General features: G+C 39.6%; 1 protein-coding gene across 3 annotated transcripts; it reads right to left on the reverse strand.

Annotated features, from left to right (window-relative positions):
- Positions 1 to 93: 93 nt before the first annotated feature.
- On the reverse strand, positions 94 to 24,922 carry LOC129188865 (phosphatidylinositol 4,5-bisphosphate 3-kinase catalytic subunit alpha isoform-like). Of its 3 annotated transcripts, none has more exons than XM_054789952.1 (26): positions 24,662 to 24,922; positions 24,249 to 24,336; positions 23,053 to 23,145; positions 22,801 to 22,969; positions 22,532 to 22,658; positions 22,035 to 22,244; positions 21,623 to 21,717; positions 21,261 to 21,416; positions 19,641 to 19,886; positions 19,261 to 19,346; positions 18,976 to 19,081; positions 15,266 to 15,418; positions 14,879 to 15,013; positions 12,433 to 12,557; positions 12,157 to 12,238; positions 10,944 to 11,108; positions 10,638 to 10,741; positions 10,367 to 10,538; positions 8,503 to 8,609; positions 8,289 to 8,410; positions 8,061 to 8,139; positions 7,782 to 7,952; positions 7,549 to 7,666; positions 5,501 to 5,652; positions 5,195 to 5,357; positions 94 to 3,279 (listed from the first exon to the last, which is right to left on the reverse strand). In XM_054789952.1, the coding sequence occupies exons 3-26, from the start codon at positions 23,106 to 23,108 to the stop codon at positions 3,172 to 3,174; spliced, it is 3,207 nt and encodes a 1,068-aa protein (XP_054645927.1). In that variant the 5' UTR covers positions 23,109 to 23,145; positions 24,249 to 24,336; positions 24,662 to 24,922; the 3' UTR covers positions 94 to 3,171. The 3 variants fall into 3 exon arrangements, with proteins under 3 accessions (XP_054645927.1, XP_054645926.1, XP_054645928.1); XM_054789951.1 differs by having other exon boundaries at positions 24,630 to 24,922; XM_054789953.1 differs by lacking the exon at positions 24,662 to 24,922 and adding an exon at positions 24,491 to 24,553.
- Between the last annotated feature and the right edge of the window lie 921 nt (positions 24,923 to 25,843).

Below are 25,843 nucleotides of genomic sequence, written 5' to 3' on the forward strand. Positions count from 1 at the left end.
CATCTTGCCTTAGGGTGGATCGTTCACAAAGTGGCCTGAAGTGTTCACACCGATGGTCTGCTCTTTGTACAAAAACACACACAAAGCCTGGTGAATGTTTAACAAATGTATTTGTACATTATTTCTTCACAGAACTCTGATCAGTCAGTCAGTCAGTCAGGGTGCAAACTTACTTTGTGACCAAACACCCAATAAGGAAAAACCATATATTATAATGATAAATAAAACATGTTAATGAGAGGATAAACAAGTGTTCCAACAGGGGGTAACTTAAGGCATTCATTTACAAATAATTGTATGACTGCTTTGCAAGGTGGACACTTCACCTTTAAACAATCTCATGCAGATAGGATGTGACAAACTACACATTGGCCCACTGCACATTCATAGTATAGGCTAAGGTTCCGTCATGTTATGGAAATGTATGACATTATGTCATGTACAGTAAACAACACTGCATAAAAAAAAGGACAACATTTAGATCACTGCATCCATTTTCCTTTAGGTCATTCGAGAAGGATGAAAACAAGTGATAATCATGAACGATAATTTGATCCAAACTGGAGTTTCTGTATTTCTACACCCGTCAAAATCAATTCAGTTTAAAGCCCATTGAAAGGCTCGAGAGCACAAACCGTGACATTCACAACTACAGTAGGTCCAAGAAGAAGAAAAAATGCTAACATAAGATGACAAATTTGGGCCCAAATAGTAAAACAATGAAAAACATTAGCACCTAAAGACAATTTGTTCATTTCACATTTGTATTGCATTGGGTTGCATGTTGTTGGGGGGTTGTTTGCTTGGGGTAGGACTCGTCAGTTCCTCTCATGTGATTGTATTTGCAATCATTATTTCTCCGTGCATTTGGTGGGGCTTAAATCAGCAAACGTGGATGACAATTTGAGGAAAAACATGCGGTACAACAAATGCAGAAACAAACATTTACACTTTTGTCATTTTGCAACTCCCCACTCCTGCAAGCATTGTGAATCATTTGAGTCTTTAAACGAGATTACTCTGCTTTGAGGCTTAAACTCACTGAAACGTATCAACTACTCGCCAACACATACTGGAAATTTGGAGTGGATGCTAATTGACATTCACAACAATGACACAAACAGCCCAAACACCAGCAAAGGGAGTGATGGCGAGAAGACACACCACTGTTCATCGATACTACAAAAGCAGTAAAGATTTTTCCCCCATGATTTTGTCCTTACAAACAATGCAAAACCAAATCTGCAGTTAAGAAAAAAATGTTTACAAAACATTTTTACAAATGTGCAGTGAGTTGGCATGTCGTCACAGCCAGACAAATGGACATACGGTACTGTACACGCACGCACACACCAACGAGTGGGTTGTCACTGGGACCTGCCAATGATGTTCTGCAACCGGCGCAGACATAAGAACACATGCAAGAGACTACAGCTCGATAATACACACAACGTTGTTTGCCGTAAAGAAAAGTTGGTGTGGACCTTCTACGTGCATACTGCTACTTGCCATTTTACATACACAGCTGCTTCAGAAACATGCAAAAAAAAAAAAAAAGTCGAATTTCTACCACCAACAACTTTGAAGCGCACACATTTTTTTCTTGCCAACTCTAGAACTGATTTGATCGACTGCATGATGCACTTTGAGAGGCATGAAAAGGCAGAACAAAAATGCACATGATATACAGTAAATAATGAGTGCATATAAGGCCCATGGCAGCAGTTAAATACATTCTAGCCATCACATTTGTAGCCATAACGGCTTCCCAATACAATCAACCGCTGAGCTGATAGTTTTAGTGTTATAGGGCTACTGAGTTGATGAGACGACCATGCGCACATCCAAATGAAAGGGTACAACAGGGGGGGTCTTCAGCATCCCTCATAGAATCTTAAAAGCGGACCACCACTGAATGTCGTCTCAAAGAGGTGTTAGAGGAGAGACCACGTCAGTTCAGGTGCGGTAGTTATGAAAATAACAGGGTCACATACGACATTCAACATTCTCATGGCAGACATGATAATTGCATTATTAAAAGAGGCAAATTAACTCTCCTTTTTCCAGTGCTATGGTTTCCATGGCAACATACTTTATACATAACGATGTGCTACGCTGTGACGCAAAGGCATTTTTATCAACAGGAAGACGTGACATTCACCTGTGTCTCAGCTCAAGCAGAACGTTAACTCACAGAAGGAGGAGACTGGCGCCGTCACTCTGCTCATTTTGCATCACAAAAATAAATCATTTAGAAAACTCCACTTGGTGCATGCTAATAGAAAGAAGCGACAAACAACAGCATGTAGGGGTTGCCGCAGTAACAATTGAATGAAAACAATTACATAAAACCTTTAGAAAGTTATAATAAATCTTTTAGTCATTCAGAATGGTGGCTTTTGATGGAGAGGCAACATCACCCTGAAGTTGGCTTAAAAGTAGTCAAGGTGCACCACCAACAAATGCTCCCGAGGGCGCAGTGCTTTCTCTTTGAGGCTTGGAGGGGGCATACTGGGAAGTTGGAGACAAGGTCTGCAGGTGCAGAGGGGTAATAAGGTGGTAAGGCGCGCCCGTATCAGCTCACAGAGGTTACACCACACACAAGGCGGAAGAACTAAAGACCGTGTGCAGTGGCAGCCATTGCAGTCAAGTAAAACAGGATTGTGTGATTTACTTCATTTTTCGTGTCCTCCTGCTCCTTGGAAACAAAAAAGAAAGTTTCCCAGGCAAGCCTCCCCCTTTCTAAGTGGACACGTGAGCAGCACTAATGCAGTAGCAAGACACACAAGTGGCTACATTTGTAGCTGGACACATACAAGTGTCTTCTCAAGTGGAAGGAGCAATGTCCATTTTCCATATTCCAGTGCTATCAACAAAAACAAAGAATGCATTCTGTCAGCCTCCGTGAAGGTGCTTCAAGGATATGTGGCTCCAAATAGTAAAAAGGCTTCATTGAGACCACAAAAGCAGGTGAAAATAGATTACGGTATGCTGCCAAAACTGAGAAAAGTGGTGTTTTAAAATAAATAAATACAAATAATCACAATTAACTGCAAAATTCCTGTGTTCATGAGCATCTTCTGCCCTTGTGGGATGACTGAAAATTCAGCGACGCATCAAACCTGCACGCGACGACCACATCGAGGCGACTGGAATTTGTTGGTGGTCGGCTCAGTTTAGTGCGTGTTGTCTAATAGTGTGGAAAATCCAGTCCATCTTGGTGGTCCACCCACCATGGTGAGCGTCATTCATTTGTTTCATAAAATAGTCCAAGGCCTCCTGCATCAGGAAGAAAAACATCAAGACGCGGGGGTTACAGGTGGTACAGTGATTTATGAATTGCTGGCTTGCAACCATGTCGCGTCACTTCCGGTATGACGCCTGGTGGGGCACACATTCAATATGGTCACATACAAACTCAGTATGTTTGTAGAATGGTTGGCAGATTCATGTGAATAATGGTGTAATTGTTTGCTCAAATCGTGAGCATGCATGGTGTGTTGCATAAAGACATGAAAGAGTTGAAAACAAGACGATCAAACAGCGGTTATCTTCTGCATCAGAGATATTGAATTTAGCACATAGCGCTTCTAACAACATGTCAATCTGCGTCCTTACACCAAGTCAGTCTGCATGAATACATTCTTGTACGTGTCCTTCATTGTTTTGCCGTGCTATTTTTCCATGGGGTGTAGCGTACAGTATGAACATTTATAGTACATAACTTGTTGTAAACAAGGCGATCGTGACCCTGTTCAGTTGCTTCCTAATAGCCTGCGCTGGGGTTAACATGTGCGGTCCATATTCGCTACTAGATTGTACCGCTCTGCCAGAACACCGGATTATTTCTACAACTATTTATTTTAAATAGGTGAAATATTAATTTGGTTGTTTCTTGAACTTTTTCCCTTTATATGGACTACCTTAGTAATAACTCTTTCCGAAATCCCTCGTTTGAACAATTTCCTCATGCAATAACAGTGCATGGATGTCGCATTTTGGCTCTGACTTCACTTGACATCTCTCTACGAAGACGCTTGTTTGACCCCCATCTGCTTAAGCCGGTGACAACTGCAACCGGATGTGACGTCACTTGCCCAGCATGGGTGTTTATGTGCACTGGATCTAATGTTATGTTGCTTTTTTCCCCCCACTGTTTTGAAGCAATAGAGGCATCACGGCATTCACTACCAGAGGTAGAACCAGCAGAGGTCACGATTACTTCTGGCCCATCTGAATTGCATTGGCTGTTGACAGTACAACAGCTGTTCTAAATCGCATTTGGTGGGCGACGACTGTGATTATGGATCAAGAACATTTCTTTAAAGGCAAAAAAGAACAAATGGGTGTGTAAAACTGCACTTTTTGGGAATTTTGCCCATCCTCCACAATCCCTATGTGAGACAAGAACACGTCTTTTTCTTTTCTGTGTGTTTTAGATTGCTGCCTCGTGCTGGCAGTTTTTCCACTAACAATGCACGTAATTGGGATTCACCTTTTCTGCCGATAAAGCCCTCTAAAAAATTTTTTTTTAACTCCAAAAACATATTCTATACATGCTGTAACCATGCAGTAACAGGCACATTCATGATAAAAAGTAACTTAGAGTATAACTTACAGCTTTTTGGTCATTATTGGAACTTCTTCACTGGGCGCATTGATTTGACAGAGCACACAGTAACTAACGCTACTAATTAGGATCCAGAACTACATCTTTTTGATTCTGAAAATACAGAAGATGAGCTTCAGGTTTCAGAAGCTAAGCGGGCAAGAAAAGAGGGTGAAACGTCAGAAGAGACAGGGACCGACAGAGTCATCACAGCTATATACACAGTCCATCTAGCCGTGTCACTACGCCAGACAAGTGTGTTAGCTCCCACAGTAACAATGTCACACACTAGTGTCAGCTTGGTTAATATGCAGGTCACAGCATGGAAATGGAGCGCTGTTGGAGGTTTTTTAAAAAAAATTTTAGATATAGGACATAGGTATAGATATAGATAAGAGGCGGTATAGGTGAATAGTCTTAGTGGAAAAACTGCCAGCATGAGGCAGCTATCTAGAATGCACAGAAAAGGCAAAGACATTCGTGGTTTTGTCTCACATAGGGATTGTGGATGATGGACAAAATTAAAAAAAAAATGCTGTTTTTCCCCTTTAAATGCAAAAAAGAAACCCTGGAAAATGTTCACACCTGTTCTGTTTTTTCCAGGGCCAGCGTCTTCCTAATGTAGGCAATGTCATCAAATGACTGCAACTCAGGCATGCCGGAACCCAGCATCATGGAGAACAGGTTGATGAACAGGTTAGCATGCTGCCGGATGGCCAGATAGGCTTTATAACACATTTCCTGGAACCTGGAGGACATGAAAAGCACATTAAAGGTTAAGCAACTTCAATCAGGTAAGACAATAATACCACCGTTTTAACCTAAGCAAAACCAGTCAGTATTAACAAACATAACATGCCTCCTGGTGTGTACCTGGTCTATAAACAGTACCTTTCAAACTCTTTGGTTTTGGCACACTCCTGAGAGCCCTTACTGATGACAATGAGGAAGTCTTGTGTCAATACAAAGGGCACTCGCTCTCTCTTATAGCCAAATTTCTTCTTCTTGTGATCCAGGAAATGTCCAAAGTCTATATGGAACAACTGGGGGACAGAACAAAGGGTAAATGGGGACATCATTGTAGAGTTCCTTAAAAACTATCCTCTGATGATCTCGTCACAAAGCTTGTCACCAACTGACCCTTTAACAGTATACTTCAAAAGCTAAGTTGCCTTAGTGTTCTGGTATAGTATTTTGCCTCCCATTGGTTTGACATCTGGATTGTAAGACACAAGCTAGTTTTACACCAACTTGAATGATTTCCTAGCATCAATGGCAGTTCAAAGCTTAAAGAACCCTTATTATGCAAGACTGACTTTTTATTGATTTTATGACAAAAGTATGTGCCTCCAGTGCCTGGACCTCTGCCAACTATTACGCCAGTCAACTACATACAATACATGGGAGCTGTAAGTTTTATCATTCATGTATAAACATTATATACAGTAATCCCTTGTTTATCACACCTAATTTGTTCCAGACCTGACCGTGATAAGTAAATTTACGCAAAGTGGGTTCCTTATTTATAGATGGAATATTTTTGCAGTTAGAACATGGGAAACCTATTTACAACCTTCTAAATATGTTTTTTGTAACATTATTATAGCCATCTAGACATGAACTAACACCCTCATTACACATTATATTGTAGTAGCCATAATAAGATTAATAAGCCATTTAAGACAAATAGGACTTATACTCTTGTGTGTTGCTGGAAATGTGTTCCCTAGGGGAGAAGAGTGAGTGGCAAACAGGAAGTGACGTCGGGGGTTCAGAGTTGAGTTTCATCTTGCCACGGGTTACAGCCTCAACAGTAGGGATTTTTATTAGCAATTATCGTGGCTGTTGCGAGATAAACCTGCAATAAAAGCCTGTCGTTCCGGCGATCAAGTCTGGTACTTGTGTGTCTCACCGAACATTACAGTAATATTACTGACACCTAGTGACTAATGTAGATTACTACATCAATCTCTTTGAATGCGTCTTTTGAATGCCTTATATGCGTATTTTAGTTCATTTAGCCACTGTTGTTTGAAAATGCTTAATTTAGGCAAAAAATGTTAAATATTACCTTAAATATGCAAATGTATAGACTGCATTTAACCACAAAACAGCATGATTTATTCATAAATATATTTTGGAAAAACCGCGATAGAATGAAGCCGCAAATTTCGAACCGCAAAGGGGCGAGAGATGGCTGTGTATATATATATATACACACACAGTGGAACCTCGGTTGGCTTCCACCTCGGTTAGCGTACAATATGATGCGCATCTTGTCGTATTATTAATACACTGTGAGTCCATCTATATTCTTAACATTTTTTTTTTTTTAAGCAGAAAACATCCTTACTTGTGAACATCCTACTCAGTAACTATTACATTCAACAAGTGCAGAGTTTTATATATATATATAGATATATATATATATATATGTAAAACATACACAACAGCCCTTCTTGCAGCCACTTAGCATTAAAGCTACAGACACACAACAACGTGTTCCCAGCAGGGCTTACTAAAAGCACTTTTAAATTGTCTGAATTCCAGTATCAAGGCCAGAGTTTGGGCAATGTACTTTGAATACACCATTTGGGACCTCTGAGGCCTATTTAAAATTGTTGAAAAATAGTGTGCCGGTAATATGATACCTTTAATTCAAAGTGAATGCAGTATAAGCTGTAAGGGCAACTCATTGGGATGAGTGTAATAAACATTTTGAAATTTCATTTACAAGTCAGATCCCACCAATAGATCACAAATGGAAAAAAACAGTACATCTGTCAGGTCAGTAACAAAAGCGATAGGAAGTTAGAAAAAAAACAAAACTAGCCAGCTAATAACTACCATTAACCCTTCATAATTTGGTATCAGTACTTACAAGATGACAAGCTCTACTACAGTGGTGCATTACACAAAAGCTGTATGTATGTGGTTACCTGTCCATCATCTTTGACCATAATATTGCTGTTGTGCCTATCTCCGATCCCAAGAATAAATGTAGCTACACAGTAGCCAGCACAGGACCTTGTAAAAAGGTCCACAGCCATATCATACCTGTAAATCAATTACATGCAAATAAGAAACAAAATCGATCATCAAAAGTTGATTAGGTCACAAAGTTGAACGTTGCTCAGCGAAATCTTTTGGTTAAAAATGTAAAGCGACTTACATCTCGCCCTTGTTCTTATCTCTGAGCCACTGATGCAGAGTGTTTGAATTAAACTGCAAAGCCCCTTTCAAGCCACCTTTACATTGAATCTGCATGATGGTGTGTGAGCTACGAACCACCTCAATGAGCCCCACACAGTCTCCTAACGACAGACAGCCGTATGGTAGCATGCTGTAGGAAAAAACACACAAAGTCCACGCACCCAAACAAGAAAATCTCTTAGATACTACGGTAGGGTGGGTTGGGCTATACATTGCGGTAAAGCGAGTGAGCATTTACCGTAGGTCAAGTCCCTGATTCTGCCAAATGTTCTCCATGATTTTGATAATCTGTAGAGTCAGCATATCCTGTCGCAGGTCTACAGCACAAACACAACAAACATGAGGACAGTCACAACTAATTTGAAATAACAAGAATGGTACCAGCCTTTGAACAGCTGTTATACCTTTAGGGTATTTTAGGAAATGTGTGTTTTAGTGAATTGATTATGTAGTTCATGTATTTTACCATCTCCGTTTTTGAAGATAATCTCATTGTTCTGAAAGAGTAGCTCAGACATGATGTCCGGATTTTCCCAGTTGAGCCACAATGGTCTTTTTGCAGATGACATAATCCTGCATTCATCTAACCTGTGCAGAAATGGCCTTGCATTATTCACGTATCTCTTTGTTGTAGCTGTCTCTTAGACAGCTAGCACATCCCTTCACACCCATTCCCTAACCTCAGATTGCCCAGTTGGTGGGCAGGGTTAAGAGGAGAAGTGAAATTCTGTAGTGCATCCATGTAGTCAGGTCTTTTCATCTGGTCCACCAGGAAGCGCATCTGGACCTACACACATAACCGCACAAGTTCAACTGGTATAGAGGTGATGCTTTGCTGAAAAATGTATTTGCTTTCCGCTGACAAAAACAATGACAATGAAAGGGTGAACACAGCCTTATGTTACATAAGATTACAACTGTTGCATCAAGATGCATCGATAATCATTTTATCGTCGCATGGCAGGCCTCTGAATGGTAATCGCATCGAATGGTGAGGTGGCCAGAGCTTCCTATCCCTACTAGGGGAGTCACAGGGTCTCTTGTCACAAGATTAAATTGTGACAAGATTTCTCATTCAGAAAAAGAATGTCTCATGGGCACGAGGACTGGGACGATAATAAAAGAATTAATTAATCACACAATAAATGAAAATGAACTAAATTATTTCGTCTGACTCAATATACTGCCATGTGTATGCGTGTCTATTTTCCTTGTCTCTTTCCTCCAAACAGGCAGGAAGAGAGTTGACTCTGTACATTGGTTTTAACATCTTGCCGAGTTTGTTGGATAGAGCAACAGCATCAACGGAATGAGCCCTTTTGTGAGTCATACAGTCTCTTTGTGGCCTGCTAGCATACATATGCTAGCAAAAGAGTGTAACGTAGTAGAAAGTAAACTAGTAGATCGCAATATATTGTCAAACAGTGTTCCCTCGATCTATCGCCGTTCACCTTTCGCAGATTTGCAGAATTTTTTTTTAGCTATGAACGCTTTTACAGGCTGAGCATGCCGCTTTAGAAGAATTGCATTGTGGGAAGTTGAGTGACTCTCCCTTCCTTGTCTCGTCTGTCTGTACGGCCCATTGTTTTCTGCGTTCTGATTGATTGACAATGGTCTAGAGCCAATCAATCTACTTTGTGCCGCCCTGCCGTGTCTTCTGTGTCATCGCTTGCTTGCTAGCTTGTAAATGAATCTTCAGTTCGAAAGTGGAGGACTGAAACAGGAGGAGTACTGCAGTAATATGTTTTAACAAGGATACGAAAACTCTACAGTACAGTGGAACGGCACCAGGATGAAAAGGCACAGTCATCGGAATGAAATACGTGTGAATGACTTAATAATTTCCTGTGTCCCACCTGTAGGTTGATCATTAAAATTCAAACGAAGGTTTGAACTTTTGTCTCTTGACACCCCTACTGTATACTATACATGTGTATCTTATCAATGTAAAAATTCTGTTGTGTTGTAACCATCACTCAATAATGCATGTGTGGTGTCAGTTGACTTACTGTACAATACATTAAATTCAGTACAGGCCAAAAGTTTGGACATACACACACAATACAACCCCGTGGTCCCAACCCCATTAATAAGGCAAGAAATTCCACCAAGTAACCCTCACAAGGCACACCTGTGAAGTGAAAACCATTTCAGATGACGACCTCATGAAGCTCATTGAGAGAACACATAAAGACATAAAATATGTGTCTAAAATATAAGACACATTTAGAGTTATTTCACACTTTTTTGTTAAGTAGATAATTCCACAGGTGTTCATTCATAGTTGAATAGTTGAGAATGTACAATGTAAATAGTCATGAAAATAAAGAAAATGCATTGAATGAGAAGGTGTGTCCAAACTTTTGGCCTGTACTGTACCAGGGTGAAAAATCTATAGAAAATAAACCTCGATGCTATCTTACATATATTGTATGATATCTTTTCATTTATTTGCATCAGCTACTATAAAATTTGCAACAAGATGCATTGTTATGATAAGAAATAATGTATTGCAAAATCGTTTGAATGTGCGCATAAGCTCACCTTTTGTGTCTCATCCTTCTTTTCCTGTTTAAGAATGTCAGTGAGGTTGATGAGCTTCTCCATGGCCTCCACTTGTCTGCTTAGGTGTTTGAGATACATGCCACAAGCCCTGCAGTAAGCTTCTAACAGCAGACCAAACCTTTGGCTCACTGTTTTGTTGTGCATTTCAGCCCTGTGAGAAAGAAAAATGACGGGAGGCTTACATTAGCATAGTAATATCTGCATTCAGCAAAAAAGCAAGAAGGCCACAGAAAGGCATGCATTAACTCACTTAAGATGCCAAAAGAAAAAATGTCCTATTCTTTGATTAGTTAAAGCCTTTTTAAGGAGGAAACGGGCCAGAGGATTGTCAAGGTACTGCTCATATTTCAACACCTGGCACAAGGTGAGAAACAGAAAGGGACAATTACTACGAAGAATTGAAGATGCAGATTCAGCTGTTTCATCATCTACTAAAAATAACAATAATGCAAACGAAAAGAACACAAACTCAGAGAAGTCACATACTGTAATTGCTTTCCACAAAAAAAGATTATCTTCCAAATGATTAGGATTTGAGACAAACTACAGTACATACCTGTACAAGCTGGATGAGGTACTGAGACAATTTGTCGTCAGTCAGGTATTTATCAAGGCAGCGTACAGCAAAGTGTCTGACCATGGGATCCGGGTAGTTGCAGTCCAGCAGTTCCATGGCCTGCTCTGGACGAATGGACGGCCACTCCTTCAATAGGCAGTACATCTACGACACAGATATAGAGAATACTCAAATATTGTGTAGTGATGACAAAACCCCAAACCTAATTTAAATTGGTCTCTAACACCCAAAATTTGAAATGTAAATGCTGTGTACCAATAAATAAAGAATTAAGGACCATATTACTCGCATAAGGTACAAAACGCGCAGGGACACGGTGGGAGCCAAATATAACGCTGAGCGATTTGGCATTAGGCATTTTTATGATGCAAATGTGTTACTCTTTTGAATGCATATTGTTTTGAGAAGCCAAACTCTTTACTTAAATGACCCAGCAACTAAGCAGAACTACATTGCACGTCACGGAAATCTGACCAGAACTGGACTCGTAGGACCAAATGGGGGGGTATAGTCCACTGCTGATGGGGATGTCATACAACTTCATGTAAAAAAAATCCGAACTATCCCTTTAAAAAAAATGTCTTGTGGGCACAAGGCCTGGGACGATAATAAATTAATTACTCACACAATATATGAAAATGAAATACATCATTTTGTCGGCCTCAATATATTGCCATGTGCACGCGTGTCTTTTTTCCTCATCTCTCGCATCCAAACAGGCAGGGAGAGGATTCACTTTGCGCATCGGTTCAGCACCTTGGCATGTTTGTCCCATAGAACAACGTCATGAATGGAGTGAGCACTTTTGTCACTCATACAGTCTCTTTGTCCCGGTGTGTGGAGGCTGGGCCGCTAGCATACATATAGAGTGCAGAAGAGCGTAACGTAGTTGAAATTAAATTAGTAGATAGCAATATATTGTCATATTATTTTTCATTATACTTTTCTTAAAAGTAATGTTGAAATCTTGTCTCGTCTCGTAGACCCAATTTTGTGTATCATCTCATCTTGTGATCTGAGCGACACGCCTACCAGTTAACCTAACATGCATGTTTTTTGGGGGATGTGGGAGGAAGCCGGAGTACCCACATGGGGGAGAACATGCAAACTCCACACAGACGTGGCCATTTTTTTTTTATTCTTTAAAAAATAGACCCTACAATAGTTTTCAACATCATGACAATAACAATACCTGTGCTACTTCATCTCTGGAGTTCCATTTGACAGCAAGGAGGATCTTGGGAAGGATCTCTGGGATATTCATGCAATAATGCCTGGTAAGTGAAAGGCATTAAGAACTGCATAAACCTGAATGCCAATACATGTATCAAGAAAGTTTATGCATAAATTGCTTACTTTTACATAATGTATTCCTAATTACAAAGCTAAAAGAAAAGCATACTCTAGCTACATTTACAGCGTATGGGCATTAAAGTATGACTTCTAAATATGAATAGTTGTCAAATACCTATGTCTCCAGAGGAAGTCTTTCTCCTGTTCAGTGATTTCTGAGAGAGGGTCTCTGTTACTGAGCTGTCTCAATTGATCTGTGTCACTGTCGGTCAGGGCGTGATCTCTTGCCACACGATTGCTCTGGAACACAACAATTAGGAAACACATATACACATATTATCACGTTTCTAATTTACTATTCACATCTCATTGGGGCATTCAAGGATAGAAAAAATAGATTTCAATCAGTGGTAAGGGTTTTGTTGCAAGATAAACAATATAGTACGGTTACTGGATGTCAATGCAAGCATTCAGCCATGCAGTCATTGTGTAAAACAAATGAAGCTTGAGCAATCAACAGTCGCGATGCATTAGGACCAGTTAGGAAAGCATCTCAAACAACTCAAGTTACAGATAAAAGGTATCACTTAATACGCCACATTACTCCCTCATCATAAATAAATCAATTGTGTATCCTCCCTTGTTTGTCACCTACTGTCTGATGAACCTGTAAAATGATATATGACATGAACACATCTGTCTACATTAGAATACACAGCAATTTAACTATTAAATCAACTTATTTAATTTAACTTAACTTATGTCCGCTATTATTCAGTTCAGTCCAAAAAAAAAATTACTAAGTCCCACTGTTGTAACACAATGGACCCGACACTAAGCAAGACAGATCTTATTTGAGCTCTTTCACTTGCTTTGTATTTTATTTCATAGCTTAGAGACAAGCTTATATGCAGACGTAGACTCAGTGAATCAAACACATTATTAATTTATAGCAGAAATTCACACATACTAGCTTGTGTAAACCATACATTTATTTCCACTGGTATTTGAGATTTGGCAAATCTTGGGTCACTTTCAGTACATTGCTAGATAGGTAACTGTGATTATTAATTATGTGTCTAACATAGGGTGACCAAATTTTGATTAACAAAAACCAGGACACTCGGCCCGGCAATGAGATACTCAAATGATATTTGAAGTTTACTCAAAGATGCCTTATAATTTATAATATAATTTCAATACATTTTAAATATGCCTCCTCTGTATGTGTACAACATTTTTATATTACAAAATACTATATATAACCAAAGAAACAAATTAGGATAGAAGATGCTATGCAACATGTTTTATTATGCCACATCGCTTTGATAAGTTTCAGTGATGCAAAAATTACTTTATAATCTCTAGAATGAAATAATGATATAAATAATTTGCCTTCTGTATTACAAATAATATTAGCTATATTAGTAAATCCAACTTTTACAAAAATAAAAAAAACCTCACTAACTAATCATAACGCTATTACTTTAAAAAAATACATATATCTACAGTTGTCCCCCCTCGCTTCGCACTTCAAATTTCTTTTAGTTAGTTTTTGACAAATATATTAATTAGTAAATCATGCTGTTTCATGGTTGAAATAGTGCCTGTTAGTCAAAAAACATGCATATTTAAGCAAAAATGACTAAATAAACTAAAATTTGAACACAAGGCATTCAACAGATGCATTAAAAGACGAACTGTAGTATTCTACAATGGTCATTAAGTGTCAGTAGTGTTACTGTAATGTTCGGTGAGATACACCACCACTTGATCGCCAGAACAACAGGCTTTTATTTCTGGTTGAAATTATTTCACAACAGCTACAATTGCTAATAAAAATCCATAAAAAAAACCCCCAAAAAAACACGGGCTACTTCTGCGGCCGTTACCCACGCAAAGCTGAAACTCAACTCTGTACCCTGACTTCACTTCCTGTCCGTCTCACACACAACCATGAGTCTTAAATGGCTTATTTACTCTTCTTGTGTCTACTATATTGGGTATTATGAGTGTAAAGGTGACTATAGGGGTGTTAGTTCATGTCTTGAGGGCTCTAATCATGTTAAACCACATTTAGAAGTTGGTAAACGTATTTTCTCTGTTCTAACTACAAAGTTGGGTCTGGAACCAATTATCTGCAAAAAATTATCACTGCATATCTTTAGTTTTTGTCTTCATCGTCATTTTCACTGCACTCAGCCTCCTACATGCCTCGAACGGGACGGTAAGTGGGAAATTATTTCTGCGACTCATCTGTAAATGTACACCAGCTCTTCTGCATTTTGCAGTTAACGCTGCTCAAATGGCTGGTTGCTGTCTGCTTGCTCGCTGTGCGTAAAGAGAGCCACCCAGACAGTAGCCTCGCAGTACGTCACAGTCACATGAAGAGTACCCTAATGACGGTCAATTTAATGGCCCAATGACAAACAATGAAAACCAGGACATTTTTACAACTTTCTTAAGAAAAAAAAAACAAGGAAACAAGGTGGCCAGGACAGGACTTCAAAACAGGATACGTCTTGGGAAAACAGGACGTTTGCTTATCCAAGACTAACACAAAATACCAGCACTTGAATAATGCCTCAAGTTTGTTATATGCATTAGTAAGTAGCTGATACCTGACCAGAGAAGTTGTAGTTAAACCCCAGCTCCCTTGAGATTGTCCAGTTAGCATGATCCTCAACAGCATTCATATCTGGGTATTTGACCGGACTACTGAAGTGATCGAATTCCAGCTCCAGACATGGCGTTTCCTGTACAACACAATCAAATTGTGAATATCAGCAAAATCAGTGAAAAGAGATGCAAAGAGTTCAGGATATTTTGCTTGTCCCACTACTCAGAGCCCTAACATAAAGATCAAATTTTACTGAGGCAATCAACCACCATTAATTCATTAGGCCGCCATAGCCACATGTGCATTCTTTTCTTGTATTTTGACTCTTTAACTCAACTGAGTCATCTATCCTGTTGTACAATACTTGAGTGTCAGCAAATTATTATACCTTATTGGGGTTAGAGCCTGTGACTCCAATGGGGTTGAGGAGATCTTCCAGGCCATGAGGAACAGGCCAGAGGTTCAGTGCCATCTTGTTTGCCACTAGAGTGTGAGTGTAGTCAAACAAGTTGACGTTGCCCCAGGCCAAAGGACAGTGCTCCTTAGAGAGCAAAGACAGCAGAAGGAAAGGAATGAGATACTGGTGCCAAAATAAGCATCACTCACATAATACAATAACTTAATGAACCATCTGACGCATTTCACATTGCTTCTTCGTTTTTGAGTAAATATTATGAAATACAAAATGAAGGTCATATGCAGAAGTTGACCTTAGAAGTCCATACTTTGAATTGTAGATTTGTTTTAACATGTAATTTGGACAGTTCATCTTTTTGTAAGGGGAACAAAAACAAAACTAACTTACAAAACCAGTGAAGGATCAATATTGTAATAATTTTCCCCAATGTAAATGCAAAAAGTACTGGATGCAGACACTCCATCAAAATAAATTATCTTGGGATTCTGAAAGTTTTTGAGCAACCTCCTTTCTTTTGGCAAGTTCTAATTTATCTAATATGATTTTTTTTTTTTTTTTAAAGGAAATAGTCAGCACATTTTATTTCCATACTCTCTCACCATTAAATAAAATTATACAAGAACTAACTGTGTTTATATTGTTGTTGATCAGCAAAAAGAGATAAAAGGCAAGCAAAGTCATCACATCCAATACAGGAGCAATGGCAAAGTAACTGGGCATAATTAAACTGTCTTGTTTTACTCGCAATTCTATTGAAGCCAAGGAAAGGTCTTGATCTACAAGATAAGTCTTCACTGGGCACTGAGAGTCAGTGATGGAAGCAGGTGATAAACGGCAATGTGGGGAGGTGGACAGAATTTCATGTTGGCAGCCAGTCAAAATGGGTCTATTTAAAGTAAGTGCTTGAACAAAAGGCTGCTGTAGAGAGGTGTTTATCTTTAATTCAGGTAGTGTATGAAAGAACATCCGCAAACCTAACCTCAACCTTGCATGGCACAGCAGGAGAAAGGACTAACCCCTGGTGTCCGTTTACAATACGTATCCATGGCTGGCAGTCTTTGACGCAATCACACAGACACGTTTTTTTTCCCTCCATTGAGAGACAGAAGAGGGGGGGAAAAAAAATCTGTGGACTAGTCCACAACAAATCTTTCATTCAATACACAACACACACGACAATTCAAATATAACTAAATTGTATTCTTAGCTCAACCTCTTGCTTTGCACACAACACGTAACTGACACATTTGAGGATGATATGTATTCTTTGAGGAGGTTACCGGTTGTTACATAGTCCACCTGATATAAGTTTGAGTGTTTACACAAGTGGAAAACTCTACTCTTGCTGATAGAGTTTCTGCTGACGTTTTCTGTCACCACACTCCTTGATTAGCAATTAAACAGAAACAAAGACGATCCCACTGCGCTCTCTCTCTCTCTCTAAGCGCTGTATTTGGAGATGTAGGCGAAAACCTCATTGAGATTGTTGGCCTGTTGCAGCGATACGTTTGGATGTGGCAGATCTGCCCTGTAAACGAAAAATGGACTACAAAGTTTTTGGAGGCTGGTTTCACTGTGGGAATCCACAGTATTATACCACAACATTACGACACAAAGTCAACAAATTCTGATTGTGAAATGTTATAATGACCAATACAATCAAAAGAATTTTTTGTCAGCTTTACCTGTTAAAGCTAATCCCATGAGATCTTGTTTGGACTGTAAACCGGTTGGTATAATTCCATGCAGAACATGAATTGGGCATTTCCCGCCGTTGTCTCTTGCCACATCCAATGTGGCGGTGACATCGAAGTGTGATTCAGCGCTCAATGCGGCGTCACCCGAGAAACTCGCACATGCACAACAAGTCTACCTACCCGACTCACTAAACTCATAAGCCCATGTCAGGTTCCCGATTCACTTGTCGGCACCCCCGTGTGGCATTAGCGAGTGAGTATAGTGAGTCTAGGTTTGCGTGTTCCTGGAATCTTCCAGTGCTCAGCTCTGCGTGAGCGAGTGAGCAGCTCAGACAGGAACAGGAAGTGGAAAGGAGAGTTGATTTGAAGCAAGGAGCAGATCTGTTGCTTTTTCCACGGGGTTAATACATTTACACAAGTGCAGTTAGAGTAACAGTTGCACAATTAATGCCATGTTACCTGGTTTCCTTTTTAAATTAGCTAGCAGCAGCACGGTAAGTGAACAAGTTAACAGAGACAAATACACGCAAGTCCCGGTTCAGTAAAAAATCTCACAAGATTTGAAAGACAATACTCGACCATGACTAATTTGGACTAGTCATCCAAAGGATTTGTTTCCTAACCATCTGTTCTAATCACATGCCCTAAGAATCTCATTTGTCTAATTCTTATCTCGGTTATTAACTTTCTCTCTACATCTAGCCTCTGAAGGTTCTCTTTAGATTCTGCTGTTAACTATGTAGAACAGACCCTTGAGGATCATTTCGCTATAATAATTGAATAAATCTGGAGACAATACACTTGCCATGCAGGTCCAGTTTGCAAAGATCTTCAAACAATACTTATGTCTAACTTTACGCATTTGCATAATCATATAACGACATCTTTCTGCATTCATTTCAGGAGCTCTTTCTGTCGTGATTCTTAAAACAAATAAGCATTTTCTTTCCCTGTGCTTTTTACAAATCCAAACTTTATTTCTGATCCAACTACATGTTCTTGGCAACAAAATGCGGACAACCATCTTTGTGACATGGCTCATCAGGCTGATTGTGGATTGTTCACAATCCACTGCATCTTGTTTCTTGGGGAGTGTGACGAAAAATGGACTGAGCTTGATTCTCTGGAAATTTCCGTCTTCATAGACATCCAGACATTTGTTAGTTTCTCAACACCCATATTCTTACTGAGCATCAAACACCACACCATCTGGAACATCTGCCCTGCTCCTTGTCGTCATTCTAATGACGTTTCGGACCTCTGATTTCAGAATTTTGGAGCCTTCCATTGATTCTGAAAAATTTGGCATAACCTCTCTCACATCGTAAAAGTCCAGATGTTGTCCAGTTCTTCTTCTCCTCAACTGTTTGAGTATCCACTGAAGTGTGGCTACCACAGGTACATGATCACTACCACAATCCTCACAGGGATATGTTTCTGAATCTTCCACTGCTCTCTTGAATCTATCGTTTAAGGATCTTCCAAGTATACAACCTTCTGGGATGTTCTTTAAACCAAGTATTTGCAATGACCAGGTCCTTCAACTCACACCATCTCACCCATCTGTCTCCACAAGCACTTCTACAAGTCCATGTGGCACTACTGTCTTGCCTTCTATACCACTGCCCACACTGATATCTCACATGATAATGGTAATCTCATTTGTCTTGCACTGGGATTTAGCCAATCTCCTCTTCTGTACTCACTTCACAGCGTATATTACTCTGATGGCTCAACGGACAGGGTGCCTCCGTATGTTTCAAAACTCTGTCGCTCAAGGTCCAGTAACCATGTACACATTTCCACATATCTAAATATATAATTTTTAAGCCTATGATGAAGTGTCCACTGTTTGACCACCTATTTTCAGGTGGAAGTGGAAGTTGTGTTATTATTGCCTACCAACTGGATTTGAAACATATTTGAAAATGTTTCAGTGGGAATAAACAAGTGTGACAGCTAATCCTCAGCTTTGTACTGTACCTCTTTGGCTCCCTTCCTGCCTTTGACGGAGCAAATGGAGAGGCAAAGTCTGGCAGCGCGGGGGATATCTGGGATGTACATGTCATATGTCAGCCACTCGTTCCATCTGCAGATAGACCATAAAAGAGGGGACAACAGTGGGTTATTGTAGATGTGTTAAAACTCCTAAACCTTGGATGTTTAAATAAATTTGCAGTGCAAAAATGCTAAATGCTTACGCTAATAAGAATAATACATTGTAAGCAAACGAAGCATGAGAACTAACATGAGAAAGTGATCACTTACCTGGGGTTGGAGCAGGGGACTCTTTGAGTGTTCACATTGTCACACATCTGTTCACCTCCATGGTAAATGCCTGTTCTCACATAAATCTACAATATAGTAAAAATATATATATATCATATTAACAGTTATAATTAAAACTGACTACATTCTCTATTACATGTGACTGTTGGACTATTATTGAGGATACATCTACAAAATTGGTAGAAAAAGATATTAGAAGCAACTCTGTATAACTGAAATTTGCATCCGCAGTGCTAAACATGGTGTCAAATGAATACTTCTTTGAGTAAACTTGTAGGATTTTTGATGCTGTTCTTCAACTGAACGTCAGCAGATTTTACAAATGTACCAAATGATTTGATAAATCTGGGTATCCCCACCTTGTCTATGTCCCTTATATTGACGTTAACATAGGTAGCGCAGAGGATCCGTATTCTGAGCGTTCCATTGATGGTCCACAGTGACTTGGCAGCTGCCTCGCCATTCATATAGGATGTTGCTGTGGAGATGCGACGTGAGTATGACGGCATGACAAAGTTATCGGTAGGCAACTGGGTGTAGAGGCTGTCCTTAGCCATCAGCATCAGGTTAGGCATCCTGCTCAGCATGATACAACTACGGATGTACTAGTGGGAGAGACAGACACAGGAGAAGAGAAGCAAATATAAAATACATACAGTTGACAGGCTTTCTGCAGGTGATCAATCAGAAAATGTGTTTCTTTTCAGTGGGGCCAAGTTTTAAATGACATGATTTAAAATGCTGAAGATTTTTTGCGTTGTGTTCTATATGAGGAATCAAATTATGGAACTGATTGAGTGAAGAACTCAAACAATGCACTAAAAGGACCCAATTCAAAAGACAGTACAAGCAGTTGATGTTTAGAAAATATAAGGAAGAAGAATCATAAACCACAGAGAAATACTATGCTATGCCATATGACAACCGCAGTTTTGTGAAATTTGCAGAAGTTTGTCCATGCGGATTTACAAACCTCAACTTCATTGTAACACATTGTTATATTGCTTTACCATTTTCTCCTGTTATTCAGAACTAGGACAGGGAACATGTTGAACAGGAAATGAACAAATGTATCAGCAATTGATGTGAAATGTATTAGTAATTGTGACATGTATGAGTTACTGGATGTGAAACAAAGAGGGGGTAGGATTGAATCAGCTCTGCTTCTTCCTGCTCCTTTTGGACGTTTGGAATTGTGATATGTGATGTATACTGAAAGAATGTTCAAACAAATCAAATCATTATCATCATCATCAAAATGTTTTTTTAGGGAAACGCCTGAGGAGCTTCTTTAATGACACTAGTTGAAGGCAATCCTAAAAGAAGTATTACAGGGAGAAAATTCTAATTGCATAATTAGCCCAACCATTCTTTTCTCTAAGCACTTAACCTTCCATTTCCTAGTGTTACAGTAGTAACACTTCCGTATGAAACTGTGACACTGCAAAAATACCGTTTTAATATTTTCCTGTGATGCAAGTGGATACATCTCTATACGTGTATAGCTTCATTTTAAGGTTGTCCTACATAAAGGCATGCTCACATGTAGGGACGGGGCCGATCCGATTGGTATCGTATCGAATTCTGATACCAGTGTAATTCATGTTTCGAATAATCCCACCTGCGGAGATTTTCAATCCATGAGTAATGCCTGTGCTTTAATATTGCCAGAAGATGTAGGTAGAACAATATCAAGCTAAAAGAGGATTATTTGATATGCTGATATTATTCTGGCTACATTTGCTAACAATCTTTTGGTGCGGTTGTGGCCGACAGTAGCCTGTTAAAGCAATTGTTGATCCACCTACAATAATAATAATAATAATAATAATAATAATAATTATAGTAATAATATTAAAGCAAACAGAGCTCTGGTATCCGAGTAGTATTGGTATCGGCAGATATCCAAATTCAGGTATCGGGATCGGATTGGAAGTGAAAAAAATGTGGATTAGTGCATCCCTACTCACGTCACTTACCTTATACTGGCTGATGGGGTACTTTTCCAGCAGGTACTCATCACAGCCACAAACTTTGAGGATGTATTTACCCTGATATTCCTGAACACACATCTTTAGTTGTTCGGGGGAGAGCAGCATACTTCGTGTCTTCTTACGAATGGCCTCTGCAATCACCTTTAGGAGAAAGGTAAACATAATCTGAATTATTGGTCGATAAAGCCCCAAGGTAGTTGTATGAGACATCAAATAAAGATGGTCTATTTCTGTTCATCTTCTTTCATATGAGTAGCTCATGGGATTTGAATAAACATGTTTAAGTAGTGCATATGAAGGCTCTCATGAATGATTCAGCACATGTATGCTAGGAGATGTTCACTGACCTGCTCAGGCACACAGTCATGGTTGATCTTCAATGTATACTTTTGTTTGTCATTATTTGGAGACACAATCACCCAAATTACAACAATAATTTGACCTATAATAGACAAACAGGTTAACATAGGGGTGTGGAAATAGATCAATAAATTAATTTAGTCACAAACAGCAAAACCAGAAACAATAACCCATCTTTAATTAGTCTGTCTGCTTTGGAACTGAGTATTGTGTTATCAGCACACTCATAAATTCACAGACAGCTTGTTTACTAGTGCTGATTTGTAATGACAAGCAAAAGGCTCTATGTTTACTAGCTGTTGTCTTTAACTGCTTTATTGTCCCAAAAATAAAAAGTAATCAATCAGATGGGCGGGGTAGATAAAATACGTGCAGGCCGAAACAACATGCTAAGCCTACCTTTGTCCAGTTTGCTGTAAATGTGTTTTGGGAGTTCCTGCGTGGATTCTACATTGGGTGGATAAACATACAGCGCTCGGCTGTGAGGCCCGGTGGCATCTCTCAGCTCCACAGAGTCTTTACACACATTCAGAATGTTTCTCCTAAAGTCTTGAACTTCAGGGTCCTTCACCAGGTCAAACTCACACACCGGCATGCCGATGGCAAAACCTGCCAAAAGTTAGTTTCATTTCATTTGAGGCACTTTTGTGTGAATAGATTGCTTGAGAGATGTATTACTGTAGTATGCTATCACATTGCTATTCAGTACTATTGAATAGCATTGGTAGTAATTGATGTATTTAAAGACAAATGAAACGACACTATCAAGCCTGATAATTAGGGTACCTGATATGAGCAACAACAATTCTAGTTCCCCTCTTCATTCTTTGTAACAAGGCAGCAATAGAACAAAAAAGGCAATAGAAGCAGTTCTATTTGGCTCCATGGGGACCCACCAATCTCTCTGTTCAGGATCTTTTCCTCTCTGTTACCAACTGGTTCAATGACTTTAAGGAAGGGCTGAAATAGTCTGAGATCACACAGTCTTCGAGTCTCGTCAAAGAACTCCTCCCGCTCAGCTTCCTGCAGGCAGGAGAATGAGTCTTACATTTATTACTTTTCCTTTTCCTTGTGAATGTCAACAGAAAATAATTTTTTAATAATTTTCGGATGCAAGAATGATAGGATTGTCAAAAAAAAAAACACTTGTCTTGAGTATTCATACCTGAGTAACACTGACAAAGATATAGGAGGTCTCTTCCTGCAAAAGATGGTGCAGGGGGTACTTTCTGGCTTCTTTAAACAGCTCGTGTTTGATGGTAATGAGCGTGGCCTCACGGAGGCACTCTAGGGTCAGAATCATCCCATTGGGCAACAGGCAATCCACCAGAATCCTGTAGGTGCATCCTGAATTCTTATCAAGTGCAAATGGTATACAAAATATACATTCATCTAAACATATTTTGGAGTGCTATACCTGGGAGGCATCAAGTGGATGCCCCATAATTCCCCCGAGGACGGTCTGGGAGGCATCTTCTTCTCTGACACCCAGTTCAGTCGCACAGAATAGCTGCAACCATAATGACAGCACACTGAGTGTTCAACAAAGCCTAAATGCACTGCTGAGCACCGTATGTGAAACAAGAACACTCAACACCACACAAACCACGCAGGCTATTTGTCAACAACAAAATCAACAACTACAAACTAGGATACTCCTAGCTAAAGAGATAACGTTTCAACTAGATCTGGAAAAAGAGAGCTGCCAGATTTTGTTGCGGATCTGCATTAAGGTCAGGATACAGCTTTTCTCAACTTGACAGTGGCATACATGCCCCAGAATCTTTGTGGTAGTCCTCATCTTCCATATGGTGCAACATTTTTCCCTCCACTCATGTTTAGAGTTCAGCCTTGGCAGAGGTCTGCACGCTATTAGATAACATCCTAGTCATATATGGTCATTATTTAAACCCAAAGCCTTCACTTTAGCAATAGATGACAATGTTGCTCCAAAATAGCAGTTCAATTTACAATTATCAAGTATGGAGAAAATACTGTAAACGTGTATCTCTGAAAAGCCTCACTGGCCATTGCTACCACAAAAAATATTCTGACTCTTGATATTCAATGTGTCAATATAATTACCTGCTAAAAGAATCACAATGAATGCAAAATGACCATTTAATTATTCCAATCCGTCTAAAATGTCCCACTGAATGGAAACTGCTGGTAAAAGGATAACCAGGATGTGTTCAGAATACAGTATGACAAAAATAGGAAATGGCAAAAACAAAGTCCACTTCAAGTGTAGCAATACTGTGCAAAACAAGCTTCAAAAACACTCTAAATAACAACATAAAATACATTCAGCAGTTATGTGAGCTGTGACCCTAATCAGGATGCAGCTAAGCACTTTGGGCCAAAAAAGGAAGCTTCCTTACAACACAGGATGTAAGGGTGTGGGGAAACACTGGCCCCAAAAACAGGCTTGTTGAATGGTCCAGCAAAAGTACTCGTACACTCAACACCGACATCATGAGTTTCAGATCACAAGACATGTCCTGTCACACAATTATAATTTTGTCATACAACTGAATCAAGTACTGAGAATAAGATCTGCATTCCAACTCCCAAAAAATAGAGATATCAAAATAACAGGAAAAATAGACATACCTCAGCGAGCAGTAGATGATGTGCGAGATCGACACCTCATGTTTCAATCCATCCTCGGGCTGTCTCTGGGAGGTGTGAAGAGAGGAGACTGAAACACAAACAACATGAGGTCAATCTGGGGTGGTGCTAGTGGCTAGGCTAGCAACAGGCTAGCTATGTGGAGAAAGACAGCACTGTGATGATTATAACGTTAACTCGTCAGATAACGAGGTTAAACCTTGGATGATAATAAAAACAAATACCTAAAACGTTCAAATAAGCGTATGCACCTTTCAAAACAATGGTGCTACTCGATTTGAGAACGCTTATCGCGCTTGACGAGTCTCCTCCTAACACACGTCTAAACATTATAATGGTACACGATGTAAAACACCAGCCTACCGAATTGTGTGGAGATGATGGTGTAGCCTTACCACGGCTAATGCCAGCTAGCGGACCCCTCCGGTTCCAGTCTGTCCGTCCTTAATTTAACCAGCAACCCTTAGGCACCTTGGAGAATCGTTTTCGCTGTGTTGCCTTGTCGTGATTGGAAGCAGACCAACATGGTCAGTCAGTGATGAGGATGTTATGAACTGAGCCGTTCGCTGAGCGGCCAAGTTATCTCCCTGCTATCGTGCAGCCATGCTGTTTGTCTATTGGACGCCCTCCCTCTCTGTATGCTGTATCTGTCTACTCCTGACCCTGACGAAAGTCACACTCTAACCAGTGGTCCTCAATGGGCGGGCCACGGGCAACATCCGGACCGCCTTATTTCATTAAGCCTGCCAAACATCACCTAAATAATGTAAACCATTAGGTCTAACGAGAGAAGAGCTTGTTCATGCAGTACTTTTGCCTCTACATTTCACATTAAAGCAGCAGGAGAAGAAGACGGCTCACATTTAAACAAATATGGCGCTACTAACTCAAAAAATATATGTGTGTGTGTGTGTGTGTGTGTGTGCGTGTGTGTCTGTGTGTGTGTGTGTGGTCTGGTTTTATGTGTTCCAACAATGTGGATATGCATTACACTGCCTGACCAAAAAAAAAGGTTACCACCTGGATTTAACTAAGCAATTAGTTATTTATGAGACTATTGGATAATTACTGCATGTTTCAGCTAGCAACACATTATTATAAATAACTATTACATTAACAAGTTATTCCTATTTTTTTTTACACTTATTATTAACTATTATTTACTTTTAAATAACACTCCAACTGATATTGTGTTAGTTTTGGAATATTTGCGTAATAAGACAGTCAAAACGCTGACAGTGAGGGAGTCTCACATTCAGCTTGGGTTCCACAAATATGCTGCATGTGTTCCAGAACTGGCCCGTGACCACTGCTTTAACTACTCAGTGAGTTCAAGTCTCACGAGATATGCTAATCGTGGTTGAACTACAAATTTGATGACTCTTGGGGTGTTTGACTTTGTTCTACTGTAAAAATAACCTGCCAGGTGAGTGGATCATTAATACAGATACAGTGTATACAGTTTACTGTGTAGGAAATTGTAAGTCAAACAACATTTAGAGAGTGTGAGGTCAGAGACAGGCAAGAAGGTTGGGATGGGCGGATCGATATAAATATCGATATTACCGATACCAAGG

The sequence above is a fragment of the Dunckerocampus dactyliophorus genome, chromosome 10 (genome assembly GCF_027744805.1).
Source record: "Dunckerocampus dactyliophorus isolate RoL2022-P2 chromosome 10, RoL_Ddac_1.1, whole genome shotgun sequence".
NCBI classification, from domain to species: Eukaryota; Metazoa; Chordata; class Actinopteri; order Syngnathiformes; family Syngnathidae; genus Dunckerocampus; species Dunckerocampus dactyliophorus.